The following is a 14,166-nucleotide window of genomic DNA, read 5'->3' on the forward strand; positions in this document are numbered from 1 at the left end:
AGAGTGAAAGAGCTCGCAGTTCTACGCCAATGAATGGCCAAATTTTCCGAGCCTATCGGTGCAAACTGCTTCTCGCCCAAGTGACGATCACAAATGGCTGGAGCATTCCTCACAAATTTCTAACTTGTAATAAAGTACAGCTCCTCAGCTCCTTTAGCTTTGTGACTGATAAGGCAGCACTGAAAAGGCCTCTATTTCATGTTTGTTGGTATCTAGCAGCAGTGTAAAATATGTTCTTTCTGTTTGAGTTCAATTCAATGATACGATGACAGGATCCACCATACATACATACATACATACATACATACATACATACATACATACATACATACGTTTATCGACCACTTCCCCGAAGGGGCTTTTCAGTGCCAATTACACCATCCCTAAGGAATTTGAAATTATATCCCTTGTTTTCTCTGTTGCTGTTACTGTCAGTGCATTTGGAAACATGGCACTTAGCATACTTAGAAACAGGTCTAAAAATAATTATTTCCCTATGAATATTATTAATTATCAACAGTGTTTAATATGCAGTTGTTTTGCAACTACTGATTTTTTTTTATTTGGGGAGGGGGAGAGGGTTAAATAATTTATTGCATTCAACATTTGGTCTGTTTTAGAATAACTTTTTAATTTACTTAATATTTGGAACACGCATTGAACCCAACTAAGTCTCTTGAAGGCTACAGACACATAACATGATTAAACACACAAATGTTAATGTGTAATATAATAAGTGAATGACTTAATGAGTGCTGAAGTCAAAATGGGTGAATTTACAGCAGAGATGGATAATCCAACCCGATGAATCTGTATAGTAGTTAATTTGCAGGTATAAATAATAGAGATGGAGTGTTACTAGTTTGTCTGATAATCAGTTATCTGTGTATAACAGTATGGGCACAGATTATATATCCTTCTAATGGTTTTCATGTATTAAAATTATTAAAAGCATAATTGTTAATAGAACTGAGTGAAGTGCAAAGTTCAATATTTAATAATTTATTACACCCATCACACTTCTTTTTGTTAATGTTAATATTTATTGATCTGCTTCAAGAAACCCGATTTTTAAGTGGTTACTTTTATTTCACTTTATTTTCATGTGGCTAAAGGGATGCGATTTGGAGATAAAAAATAGTGCGATTCTTGAATAAACCACACTGTTGAGAGCCAATCAGATTGCAAGGATCACCAGTGATTTTAAAATAGGTGTAATAATCATAGAAACAAATTATTGAATGATCCATCAGATGGTCCATCTGTGTTATAAATCGAGCCCTCGAAACAGCAGTTCCATCCTAAAAATGCGAACGTACTGTAGTCATTTTTCCATTAATGATTTGCATAACATTGTACAACTTTAATATAATGACAGATTAACCCTCAGAAGTTTGTATAGTGTGATTTAAGCTGATCACAAAGTATATAGTTCTAGAGTAGCTATGTGTTTATTGTGAAAAGAAATAGTATAAAACTTGTTACCATTCTGCAATGAGATGTGCCTCATCAACTACAGCTGCTTTGATCTTTTCCCTAATCTCAACACTGTCCAAAACCTTCCTATTTCTTTCCAATAAACTTAAATACACTTAATATTCCTTCAATTTGGGATACAGAGAAGTCTAACGATTCGCCTCAAAGAATCATTGCAGGTGGTAGTTTTATGCTGTCAAGATTGATATCTGATCCCGCATCAGCGCATTCAACGGCGATGCGACCAAAATGATGGAGTCACTGACCTCCAGCCATGAGTCAAAACAAAGGGCAAAAGCTGGAATATCAAGGATTTGTCGAAGGCAGAGACACCTGACACATCCCTCCTTTTCTCGAGAATAATTCTAATTGCGTTCCCAAGCTTCCTACGAAGAGAAATCGTTTCCAAAATAAGAAGACGCAGAAAATTCGTCAGTATCTCAATAAACTTATCGCCTCTGGCAGCCGCCATGTTATTCTCACTAAATTTAATGACATTTCAAGACTTCATACATGAATACCGGAAGTCCTAGAATCTAGGACTTCCGTAATCCTGTGTCCCCAGAGCCACTTGGTTCTCGTGCCCAGCCTCCAGCGGCTAAGAGGACCAGGCGGCTCTGGGGACGAGAATGTAGCCTCCTACGAAGACGCGGTACGGGAGGGGGGTGACTGGGTGAGACTGGGTACTAATCAAACTCAATTATTTGCTTCAAAATGGCGGCTAGTTCGAAGCGAGGTTTATACAATCGGGCTCCGTCACAAACACCACCGCCACAAACTAGGTACTTTGTGGTCTTTTAAACAGTTTTAAACAAAATTTGAAGGTTATACATTCAATATTGAAGTATTCGTATGTGTTTAATCGTTAGGAAATTCCTTGCGCAAGGAGTTCTTGTTTCCGAGCCTGTCATGGGTGGTTTTGCAAGCTCCGCCACTACGTGAGTATTTTTGAAAGTTTACTTTAAGAAAATAACCAGACTCAAGGCCTCTTCATATGAGCCCGGTGAGCGGACTGGCCCGGTAGGCGGGAAGAATTTTGTCTCCTGTTCATATGGGAAATTTAATCCCAGTTGTACCTAGATGAAAAATGTCCAAAAGGCCCCCAAAATCCGTGGAGTCGGAAAAACTAATGTCAGCGACCTTACAAGCCATTCGTAGTGGAAAATGTTTTGTCATGGACAGTCCCGGTATCCGGGCTGGAGTGTTCATATGGGAAAAAATTCCAGCTCAGTTACCGAGATCTCGATAACCGGGCCATATGAACACATCAAAATTTTTTGTAAAGGAAAGAGTGGCGAGGCGAGATCTCGGAACCGAGCCAGCCCGGTCGACCGGACTCATATGAAGAGGCCCTGAGAATTTGAAAAACATGTTTCAGATAAATCTTTATCTATTTTTGAAGTGGCGTGGTTTTCTTCATGTTTGCTGCTTCTATGGATTTACACGCCATCTGAAATGCGAAATTTTGCTTCTCCCTCCCAAAGACTAGATTTTATAATTCCCGACAAGTCTAGACAAGACAAGTCTCGGTATTACCAAGAGAGCTTTCACCTGTCTAAATGTCTTCTTCAGTCCCAGTAGCTTAACTGACATGTGGCAAATGTTCACAAGCCAGACTTGTGATGAGCATGCGGTTTCACTGTGCCATGGCTGAAACGTGCACAGGCGTTAGGCCGAAGGGGTCATTCACTATTTATCGGAGGCGGGGGGTGGGGGAGAATTCGAAAACTTTCTTATTATTTTCATTTTTCCCCTTAATAAAGCTAAATGTTTTTAGTCCCCCCCCCCCTGTTTTATTAGAGCAATATTTCAATGCTCCCCTCCCCACCCCCTGCCCCAAACAGTGTAATATTTCTATGAACTACAGTGTATGCAATTATAGGATGGATGTACACAAGTTTTTACAGGTGCAGTGGGTAGTGGTTAGTGCAAATCTGAAGGTCTGTGGCTCAAGGTCTGGTCCCTTCCATGGTATTATTTGCTTACACAAGAAACTTTACTCCATATTGTTTCTTTGCACTCAGGTGTATAAAGGATTAATGGCAACAAAATGTAGGCGATAACCTTGCAATGGACTAGCATCCCATCCAGCACCACTCTCGGTTAAGTTCTTCGTAAGCTGTGTGGGCCATGTGAGGCTCATGCGTGGTTTACCATTAATACCATTTTTTTCCAAGACTTTGTGTAGTGGTTGTAAGCTGTACCTTATTATCATGAGATGTACGTGTCTCCCCAGCTACCAAATTCTTCCTTAACTCCACCCTCTAAGACAAAATAGTGGCCCGCATAGCTGGCAGTATTCAGGGCACAAAATTAACTTTCTTCTTAAGGAGACATTTGGCTCCTAAATATTCCAAAGTGGTCGCCAAGTCCAAAAAGTTAGTAGCCATTTTTTTCCAAAATGAAAACAAAAAATATTGAAAATGCGTTATCACGGATGACAATATCAAATCGTAAGCTTTCCTAGCATTAGGAATGCCTGGACGGTTTTGTTGATGTCTAAAGAATAGCAAACGACAATTCTGGTCACAGTAAAAAATGAACATCACCAACATTTCATCACATGGTAAGTTTTTTTTTTATATTTTTGGAAATTATTCAAAATTCACAGTTCAAAATGAGCTCAACAGCCACGAGCAAACGCAAGACTCATTTTCGTCTCATCGCCCACCAAAACCAACGAAACAACATGGAAAAGACAGTTTCCATCACCAGAAGTAATTATGGCTGCTATTTCTTGTCGTAAAGGAATATCCTCTAGCACCAGGGACATTGCCAATTTGTCTTTCGGTAATCCCATGTGGCCACGGAGCGGCAAGGTGCGAAAAAACTTCTTCTTGTCGGCATACTTTTCTTCCACGACCCGTGCGAATTCCAAAACCTCATCCTCGGTCGCGGTTGTACGCGCACCAACATTTGAAATAAGTTTTCCCGATCCTCATCAACACTCATTTTAAATTTAAATCACTCGGTGACATGAATATTAATGAAAGTCCCAGCAACGGAATCCGCTATCTTGGATTTTCAGAGGTCTCATGTGGTCATGTTCTGAGCCCGCAATATGTACTGTTAGCAAAAGGGACATTTGAATGCACAATATACCACGTAGCGTCTAAATTATCCAAGATGGCGGATGTTGACAGAGAGCTCGTGATGGTTTTGCTACAAATAAACCTCGCCATTTGCACCGATATTTTTTCGAGCTTTATTTTACTGCACAATACATAAAAGTAGGATAAAGCAAAGGGCTGTGGTCACCAATGTGGCAACTAACTTTCGAATCTTGGTCGCCAACACGGAAAACTTAGGCGCATTGGCAACTGTATCAGGCGCTATTTCGTGCCCTGGTATTGTCTGTGAATATAAAATTTTGGTGGGGGAGAAGCCAAACTTCACCTTCCCTCAACATCCCACCAGCTATGCAAATGCACAATCCTTTGTACAACCCAGTGTGGTCTACTGACAGATTGACAAGTGATCAATATTATGCTTGATTTTGCAATAATTGCACAATTATTGTGCCTGTCTCACTGTTTTACACTTCATGAGGAACCACTGGGTTATTCTAAAGTGCATCAGCATTGCAGAATTACTGCAAATAAAAAATTATTAGCGCATAAAATGTCCCTGTTGTGCGTCAAACATGGTGCACAAATTTCACCAAGGATGGGTAAGAGAATTTAGACAACTGAATACTGCTTTTGAAAATGGTTATTTTTTAACCTTTAGAACTGTATTATACACCTGGGAATGCTATCAGCCTATGCTAGAACTTTAGTATGACATCAAAGCAAGAGTAATAAACAGGAAAGCAATAAATTTAGAAATAGTTCCAGTGCTGTCAATAAGGGCCGGTAGCCGGCCAAAACAGCCGGCTACTTTCGTCTCACTTTACTGTTAATTTTGGTAAGAAACTTAAAATAAGGAAAAGATCCAACAAAAATAATTGTGAGACATCCGCCTCAAACGTCTGAGTCGAAATAAAGGCGCATGTCAGGAGTTTTAAACGTGTTTACCTTTGCCACGCGCGATGAAAATTGATCGAAGGGTCGTGGAACGTCTGCGACATTTTCAGAGAACGGGATCCAGCAAGAAACCGGCTTAAAATAATGAAAAGATCCCGCAAAAATATTTGTAAAACATCGGGCTCTAATGTCTGAGTCTAAGTAAAGGCACATTTCAGGAGTTTTAAACGTGTTAACCTTTCGGTAGAAGTATAAAAAGTTGAAGCAGATCGAGGTGATCGAAGGGTCGTGGAACGCCTGGGACATTTTCACAGGACTAGATCCAAGGCTTTCGCATGTGCCAAAACATGAACTTAAAACATTGAATGTATTTTTTTTGAATCAGCATTTGAAGATTTATCATTTCACTCTTCTAAAAGCCAGTAATTGAGATTTTGAGGAAAAGAACGGTTGTAATAAACATAGAATATGGTTAATATAGTCTTAATTTTGATTGTTCTTTAGGCCCAAATACTGTCTGGAAAACATTGAAAATAGCATTCCCAAGCATCTAAATTTCAAAATTTTCTGGGGGGCATGCCCCCAGACCCCCCTAGGAAGTTCACGCCTTCGGCGCTCGAAAAGTACCCTGCCGCCTACTTTCCCAGTGGGGATGTCTACTTCAAAACTTATTGACAGCACTGTAGTTCTGAATCTCAAAATATGAAGTTTACACCCCCAATACTGTTCTGGTTGAGAAGTTGAAATATCTTAGGCCCTCTTTTCATGAAAAAGGCCCTCAAAAATCTCCAAAGGGGGCCTACTGGGCCTTCAGAAACCAACTGTTAATTGGTTTACTGTTAGTCTTGCACCCTGCTTTCATTGACAAAAACCCACTTTTGAATTAAGACTTTAAAAATAGCTAACTGCATTTCTGGTCGTGTTGTCTTGTGTCTGAAACTGTTGATTAGTTTTCTTTTGGTCTTTGGTGAATGAATTTGATACACTGCACAGACTAACTCAATGAACGCTTCACTTGTTCACTTGCCATGGCCTTGAATTTTTTCTTTTTTTCAGCCATGGGCCTGATTTAACCAATCCTGAACAAAGAGAATCCAAACAGACCTCACCAGTGCTTTTGGTTGATGCGTCAGGTCACCACAAGAGCCCCAACCTTGCCGAGGTCCCAGTTGTTACTGGTATCATTAATTCCCCAGTGAGAGTTGTCTGCCACTCACCTCGAAGTGCAGGAAGGAACAGATTGGATAATTCACTTGTTGTTCAAAACTCAGATGAGAGAACTTCTGTGACTGGTCATTTAGAGACAGGAAGAAAAGTGAAAGTAACAAGTGTACCAAGTGTCAATCTACTCAACTCCACTACTAAGGATTCTCCATCACATTTGAGACCAGGTTTGAGATCTGTATTGCAACTTCAATTTCACAGTTACAATTATTGTGGTCATGATGGAAGAGTGTGATTCATTTGTAGTTCACAGAAAAAAATTCTTCTTTGCTTGATAGGCAGCTGACAGTTTTGTTCTGAAGCTTTTCTTATTTTTTTCCCATACCCTTTCACTGTTCAAGATACATGTGTCACAATGCAAGTTATTTTTTGATGCATGCTTGTGTGTACATGTATGAATTTTAGTGTTTGCCAGTTGAAGGGCTCGGTACACATAACCGATCCACAGTGCATTTCAGACCCCCTTTTGTTGTTTTAGCTCAGATTCACCAAAGGTTTAGCATGTGGTCTCATGTGAATTTCTTCAGGAAACATTGCTCCATTGTTTCACCTGCTGCTGTGTGCTTTGTTTTGCGATAAAACAGAAATCTTGCCTATAATGATCATAGGTTTTTATTGCAAATGATGCACAAAGCAATGGATAAAACATTGGAGCAAGGTTTTCTGAAGTCTGAATTCAAGGCCACATGCAAAAACTCTGATGAATCTTAGCTAAAACAACAAAAAGTGATCTGAAATTGCTATAGGTTGGTTATGCAGGTGCATTACACTAAAAAGAACATTTTGTCACTATTCTGTTTCATAGCTATGCCATTAAGGCACAAACACATTGATTATTTTATTTTTGTTACAGACAGTCTGGGAAGTGAACACTCCATTGGCAAGAGCCCACAAAATCATCAGAGTCATGGTGCTGAATTTAGAACTGAGCCAAAACACGCATCAAGTGAAACTACAGCTCAGTTCAAGAGCTTCTTAGGAGAGGAGGGATATCATGCCCCACCTCTGTCATCCAATTTGTCAGCATCTGAAATAAAACAACAGCTTTTTGACTTTTCTCTAGGTAGGAACTGATTTGTTTGGTGCATAGTGACAACTGATAGTAAAGCGAAGCTCCAAACACCAGTACATAATTTGTAAAGGCAAGGTGTCAGTGATAATTGCAACAGGTCAGCTAGACATGGACCTCAGGACCAATTCATCACAAGTTCTTCTTTAACTTTTCAGGTCAGATAGTTCAGTAGTTGAAGGGCTGAGAGCATAACCAACCCAAATGACTTTTGTTGTTTTAGCTCAGATTCACTGGAATTTTTGCATGTTGCCTTGACTGCCTTCAGGAAACATTGCTTCAATGTTTGATCCACTGGTTTGAAAATTTTTAAACCAAAATAAAATTTTGAACGACAACAGTTACAATGCAGGCATACCAGTGGCATCTCAGAATCATCAGGCATAGCAGCTAGTTCTTAACATTATTTTAAGTCCCCAAAAGTTTCTCTCTTGGGATTTTGATATCATGGAATCAAATGATTTGATTTGTTCATAATTTACAGATGATCGTTCACAAACAGGAGAGGGCAATGAATCCCTGTAAGTAAACAACATTACTGAAATGTATCACTTTTAACTTAGCTGATCTTAAGACAGTAGTGGAGTGGGTTTGCATGCCAGACTTTCAATCAGACTTTTGATTGGCCTCCATGTTTTTTTCCAACCAAATATGGTAAGTGCTTAGTCTCACTGGGCCAAAATTCTTTACTGGGGCAATCATGTAACCTCAGCTCCAGGTCTCACTGCTTGACCCTTCCCCCCTCCCCCACCCCACCCCCATTTTAAGCATTAAAGAAATCAAACATCTCAGATATCTAGCAACATAGTGTTATTTTGGATATTTTTTAGCAATTTTATTTACTCTTTTGTTTTCCCTACAGATTACCTAGTGAGGAAAAACAGAATTTAAAACTAAAAAAAAAGAAGCAAAAAACTGGTGAGCCTTGTATCCCTTAAATTACCAGTTTCAAAAAATAATTTCAAGTCACACTTACATAGTTTACAATGTTTTTAGTTCAATCGTACACATTTTTCACCTGTTGTTTTCAGCCCGTGTTGTCCCATCCAGATACATGGAGAAAGCCAAAGTCACCAAAAAGCTGCCAAGAAAGGTATGTAACTTGTTAAAAAATGAGCTTTTTCAGAAGCGTTAGTCAGGAATAAGTAAGATTGAAGAACTTTTGTTCACACCCTATTAAACTCATCACCAGTAGATGAGCATGGGGGAGGTGCCTGGAAGGATGGTGATTTTGGCCATGTGCAAAACAAGCCAGGCACAGAGGGTTACCATGACAACTCTGAGAGTGGCAACCACCAGACACTTTCACATTGAAATCATCAAAAATGAATACTTATGATATACTTACCTAAAGAAGGAGGGAGGGCAGGGACCAAAACTTTGAAAACGTCTGCGAATTGTAACACAAGCAAAATGGCCTGATATCAACAACAGAGCTGGCAGACAACAGGGGCCCCTGCAAAATCCCTTGGGCCACGCTGCTGACCAGCATTGTATTACAAACAATGATGATGATGATGATGATGATGAGTTGAACTGTGTTAATGCATGGTAACCATTTGTTTTTTATTTCAGTTAATTTTTTTTTTTCATTCTCTTATTTCAGTTTAATTATGTAGTCATCTATTTTGTAGGAGGTAGCACTTCCAACAAAGAAGAAAGTCAAAGTACCCACAACAATTTCTAAATCTAAAGATCAGTCTGTGCTTCACCCACACTCTAACGACAGCACCCTGAACCTGGATATCATTACACCCTTCACTCGACACACAACACAGCAAAAAGGCATAGTGACATCAACCCCAGCAGATGGTATGGTTGGTGTTGAACCCCCGGCACACATGGCAGCCCCTACTCCTATTTTACCCCAGGGAATTGCAACATCTGCAAGGTTGCATGCGGGTGGTGGATCTGGTGTTGTTGTTAAAAAGACTACTCATGAGAAGACCAAAGCACAAGCTGTTGCATCCAAGAAACAAGTTATTAAGACAACAGGTATATAAATGAACGGGGCAATCAGACAAGATCCCCGTGGATGGAATGCTAGTCCATCACAGGGTAATCCCTGATGTGATAAGTTCCTGCTATGGATTTATACGTCTGGGTGGAAAAAGTAAATAATCTTGTATAGAGGAGACAATGACGGTGAGGAATGAGGTTTTGAGTCATAAAGCTTTTTGTTCCAATGTACCAACCAAATGAACATCACTACCAATTTTATTGATTGACTACGCCAGGGCACCAACACAACTGTTTTTACTAAGAGCTAAATCATATAATATTGTTATATTATATGTGTGTTTGTTTGTTTGTTTATTTATTTACTTATTTGTTTATTTATTTATTTATTGTCTTGGTTAATAGGAAGGGAAACTCAGACTACATTTTCATGTCATTACCTGCTGATTGTAAACTACCTGGTTTATAATTATATACTAGACTTGTGTACTGTATTAATGCCAGGTGGATTTTGCTTTAAGTCTCACTTTCAAAGGCTCAGCTAGACACTTTTCTGTAATCTGTTTGTAGGTTCATCTCATGTTGCACAGCAAGTGGCTCACGTCACAGCAAAGCCTCCTGTACCAACTGAGGTACGGATCCAACGCTGATTAACTTCTTGTTTCTCCTCACTGTAGTAAAAAGAAAAGTATTCAATCATATAAGTGATGATGATGAACTCAAGGATATGATTACAAACAGTAATTTAAAAGGAAGGTGACGAAAAAATTCACAACATGATAACTGAACGTGCAAGCTTTTCAGACTTCTGAAGTAAAGGTTAGAGTCAGGCTCAGGTCTGTGCCAATGTGTTGTTTCTTTACCTAAGAGTATTTATGTCATATTAACTATTTTTTTAGGTTGTACATACATCATCAGAAGAGTCTGATGTCTCACAACGTCAACTTGAACTTCAGTACTCAAGAGTTGTGCAAACTTCCTTTTTATGCTCACGGGTAACTTTTCTAGTTTTTGCTATATTCATTTTTTGATGGTGGAAACTTACTCGAAGTGGTATACCATATAACTCTTACATGCAAGTCAAGGTGTGTTGCAGGACAGCATGGTTTTTACTCAGAAGATGAGTGTATCTGGAAAGGAAATGAATGAGGTTATGAAGAAATAAAGAGATACAAATTTTGAAGATTATATCATTTTCATTTTTTAAAGCAGAATGTCAGCAATATAAATAAATTTCACTTGTAATAAAATGATAATGTGCCATTTATTCACTGTAAGATCTGTGCATGATTGCATTTCACTTTGTTTGAAGTGAAATGCAATTCATGTTTTATTAAATTGTTTTTATTTGTTTGTTTGTTTTTTATTCTTGCAGCTGAAACATTCCTTTGCTCAAAAGGAGAAGGATGCTCAGGTACTGAAGACCTGATATGTTATCATGCTTCTAATTTTGAAGAATCCATGCATGATTTGGTTGCAGATGCCCAGCTCCAAAGGGAGTGGACCCTAGTCAGCCTCCGCCATTTTCAATGCCATTGAAATTATTGATATTGCATGGTGAAGTGAAATCTTATTGCTGTACTCAAGTTGTGTTTCTGAAAGTATGTTTCGTTTTCTTTGGTAATATCACAGTGATTTCGTTCATTTCGACATGCTCCGAATAAAATATAATGGCCAAACTCTCGCATATAAACAAAAACAAAGGTGTGGCTGACTAGGGCCCTTTAAATGCCAGAAAAGCAACCACCAAAAGGCTTAAAAAGTCTTTTATTCAAAACATTTTCTGTTCCTTGGTCAATGTTTAGGCCCAGATGTACTCTGTGTGGCAGGAGAAGGAGAAACTGCAACGTGAGGTAGCCAGTCTGGAATTACAACTGAAAATGAAAATGAAAATGGCTGAACTGGATCAACAGCTTCAGCTTCAAGTAAGTTTTGTTCGTTACTTAGTATAATTAAAGTTGCTTTTAGTTAGTAAATGCCAGGTATTTGTCAGTTTGTTCAATCATGATAAAATGTGTAAATTGGTTGTGATTAACAGATGTCGGGACTGAAGCCCATTGGATCTCATATGCTGAAGTTGATACTAGAGTACAGTAAACTAGCTGCTGCATTGGACACCACTCGGCATCACATGTCAGTAAATGGAGTCTCTATGCCTGATAATCATGGTATGATAACCTGCAAGCAGTTTGTTTAAATTATTTTTCTTTAAACAGACTGGAAGTAGAGTGATGAAAGTCAATGGCTAACTTTATGCAATTTTTCAGTGATCGTCACTTGCAATATTATACTTTGGTTTGGGGTTTGGTGAGCTAGGTAATTGATTCTTCAAACTTCCTGTTCATGGTCCAAAAATTCAGAAGGAAAAGTTTAGTCAAATTTCAGGTCACACAGTCACTATTTTTCACAAAGCCACCTCCGAGTCTTGGTTACTTTTGCAAGGTTAAGAAAGTCTCAGGCTTGCAGAAAAGAATGCTAGCCTTGTCATCTCGCAAAGTCTCAAATTATCTTGTTTCACCACCCTTGAAGCACCACTGAACCTTAATATGGCTCAGTGCACCATTTATTAGTTTGTTTCTCTTGTTCTTTGGATTCTGATTACTTGTAATTTCTCTGATTAGTGCTGGTTATCAAATTATGGTTAGAGGGACAATACTCACTGTTTGTTTGTATGTTTGTTTGGGAATGAATGACATCAGAATCAATTGATCTGTGTTTCTTGTTTTCTCGTTAAATGTAAGACATAAGTATATAACAAAAAAATGTTATTTGTAATGTTTTCTAGATGAGCTCTTTGGTGTTCTTGATGAAAGTGAAAGATTGCTGGGAGAAATTGACCAGCTTACTAAACAAGCTCAGCCAAAGGTAAGTGAAAATAGCGCTAACTTACGACTTTTTTTTTTTTGTATTAAAAAAGTGAAGAATACTTATTCAGCCAGGCAAAGGAATATCGTAATGTATTAATTTATTTTAATTTTCAGGTTCAGTCATTTGCTACAGAAATGGAGGGACTGTCCAAAACTGTTGAATCAGAGATTCAAGAACAGAAAAGGTAATATATTATTTTGTTTTATAACTTTCAGAGATACTCAAATTAATTGTTGTTGGAGCAATTAAAAAAACAATTAAATTTTGAACTTCTGATTTCTTTTTTTATTAAATTTTCTGGACACCTCATTTAAAACTAAACATTAACCTTTTGCTTCTGTCAGCCTTTCGCACGTTATTAGTTATTCTTTCTTAAGCACCCCCTATTCGCCCACTATGAAGGCTGTGTGAAAACAGCTCTAGGCATTTGATGCCGGCCAACTCCAAGTCTTTCTTTTAAATTGATGCATAATCCAAACCCTGTAATTCCAGAATCATTATTAGGGTTTCAACTAGTCCTTTAAATCTGACTATTAAAATGAAGGTCATTGAGCGGTACAGTCCTGTAGCCCTGCTTTTTTTACTGTAAACTGGTTTTAAATTATTAGTTTGTAGATAGACAAAATATTGATTTTCGATCTTCATTTAAGTGAAAGTTATTGCCTGTGATTGCTTATTATCTTCCATGTTAAGTGCTCTTTGTTGAAGTGGGTCTTTTATTATTCTCAAGGTGCGGCGAATTGTTGGCAGCTGCATCCACACTGAGCACTCAAGAATGCAGTCTACAGGCTCAATCCATCATGGCTGGTCTATGAAGATTCACGATTATCACAGAATAGTTCAACAGCTTTACTGTCAAATTAATTGGCACTAAGCACCCAAAGCACAGTCTTCAGGCTCAATCTGTGGCTAGTCTGTGAAAATTTACATGAGTTTTAGAGCTGTTGTAAAACCTCAATTCTACATAAGTTCATCTCTTTTAGGGAATAGAGGAGCTGCATGCCTTGAGTATACTTACTGCAGGATCAAATGCTGTAGATGAAAACTTTCCATTGTTTTCTTCGCTCTTCATTGCTGAATATAAAAGTACCTAAATTTAAAAATAAGATGATTTGTAGAAGACTCTTGACCCATTTCCGTGCCACTTACATGCAGGAACTGTTTGGGTGTAGTTAATGTATTTATTAACATTTATAAATAGCCAGCCAATTTGCCTTGTCTTAATTTGGTTGTGTAAAACATGTGTACATAAAATTAATTGAAGAATAGATGTAAGCTGTCATGATCAGTGCAGATGTCAATTGCTTTAATCATGACTGTGTTCAGATGATCTTTTCAGAACTGTTTCTGTAATAAATCCTTTAAATAAAACCAGAGAACATTTTCTTGACATTTTGGTTTGTGTTTTGTGAAGCAAAGATTTTCCTTTTCCCATAACCTAACACTTGAAAAAAGGGTTCTGCAGTTCTTTGTTTGAGAGGGGCAAAGGCTCCTATATAAAGGTGTCAGATGTAATAAATTGTGTTGCTTTCAGGGCTGGTATATTTAAGTTACTCTCCTGAATTTATGTTTAAGGTGATTCCCCCTTAAAAGAGCAAGTAATGA

At 38.3% G+C, this 14,166-nt stretch overlaps 1 protein-coding gene and 1 long non-coding RNA gene across 3 annotated transcripts; one reads left to right on the forward strand and one right to left on the reverse strand.

Moving 5' to 3' along the window:
• Positions 1-2,153: 2,153 nt before the first annotated feature.
• LOC146473082 (uncharacterized) lies at positions 2,154-13,951 on the forward strand. Its single transcript, XM_085118798.1, has 16 exons — positions 2,154-2,258; positions 2,346-2,414; positions 6,498-6,832; positions 7,519-7,728; positions 8,219-8,255; positions 8,597-8,652; positions 8,766-8,827; positions 9,369-9,729; positions 10,264-10,325; positions 10,593-10,688; positions 11,069-11,107; positions 11,499-11,618; positions 11,732-11,861; positions 12,479-12,558; positions 12,675-12,745; positions 13,292-13,951. Exons 1-16 carry the CDS (start codon positions 2,191-2,193, stop codon positions 13,374-13,376), a joined length of 1,881 nt encoding a protein of 626 aa, XP_084974924.1. The 5' UTR covers positions 2,154-2,190; the 3' UTR covers positions 13,377-13,951.
• On the reverse strand, positions 7,557-13,708 carry LOC146473083 (uncharacterized). Of its 2 annotated transcripts, none has more exons than XR_014866469.1 (5): positions 13,580-13,708; positions 10,767-10,823; positions 10,221-10,364; positions 8,753-8,815; positions 7,557-7,692 (listed from the first exon to the last, which is right to left on the reverse strand). It is a non-coding gene; the product is annotated as an uncharacterized LOC146473083 (long non-coding RNA). The 2 variants fall into 2 exon arrangements; XR_014866470.1 differs by having other exon boundaries at positions 10,739-10,823.
• Positions 13,952-14,166: the final 215 nt, after the last annotated feature.

The sequence above is a fragment of the Pavona decussata genome, unplaced genomic scaffold (genome assembly GCF_977016875.1).
Source record: "Pavona decussata unplaced genomic scaffold, jaPavDecu1.1 SCAFFOLD_95, whole genome shotgun sequence".
Lineage (NCBI taxonomy): Eukaryota > Metazoa > Cnidaria > Anthozoa > Scleractinia > Agariciidae > Pavona > Pavona decussata.

What these genes read in the sequence shown, in the direction of transcription:
- LOC146473082 (XM_085118798.1), top strand. Translation starts at nt 2,191, where the DNA reads ATGGCGGCTAGTTCGAAGCGAGGTTTATACAATCGGGCTCCGTCACAA. An exon ending in ACACCACCGCCACAAACTAG is followed by an intron (nt 2,259 to 2,345) that starts GTACTTTGTGGT and finishes TTTAATCGTTAG; the next exon opens with GAAATTCCTTGCGCAAGGAG. An exon ending in ATCAACAGCTTCAGCTTCAA is followed by an intron (nt 11,619 to 11,731) that starts GTAAGTTTTGTT and finishes TGTGATTAACAG; the next exon opens with ATGTCGGGACTGAAGCCCAT.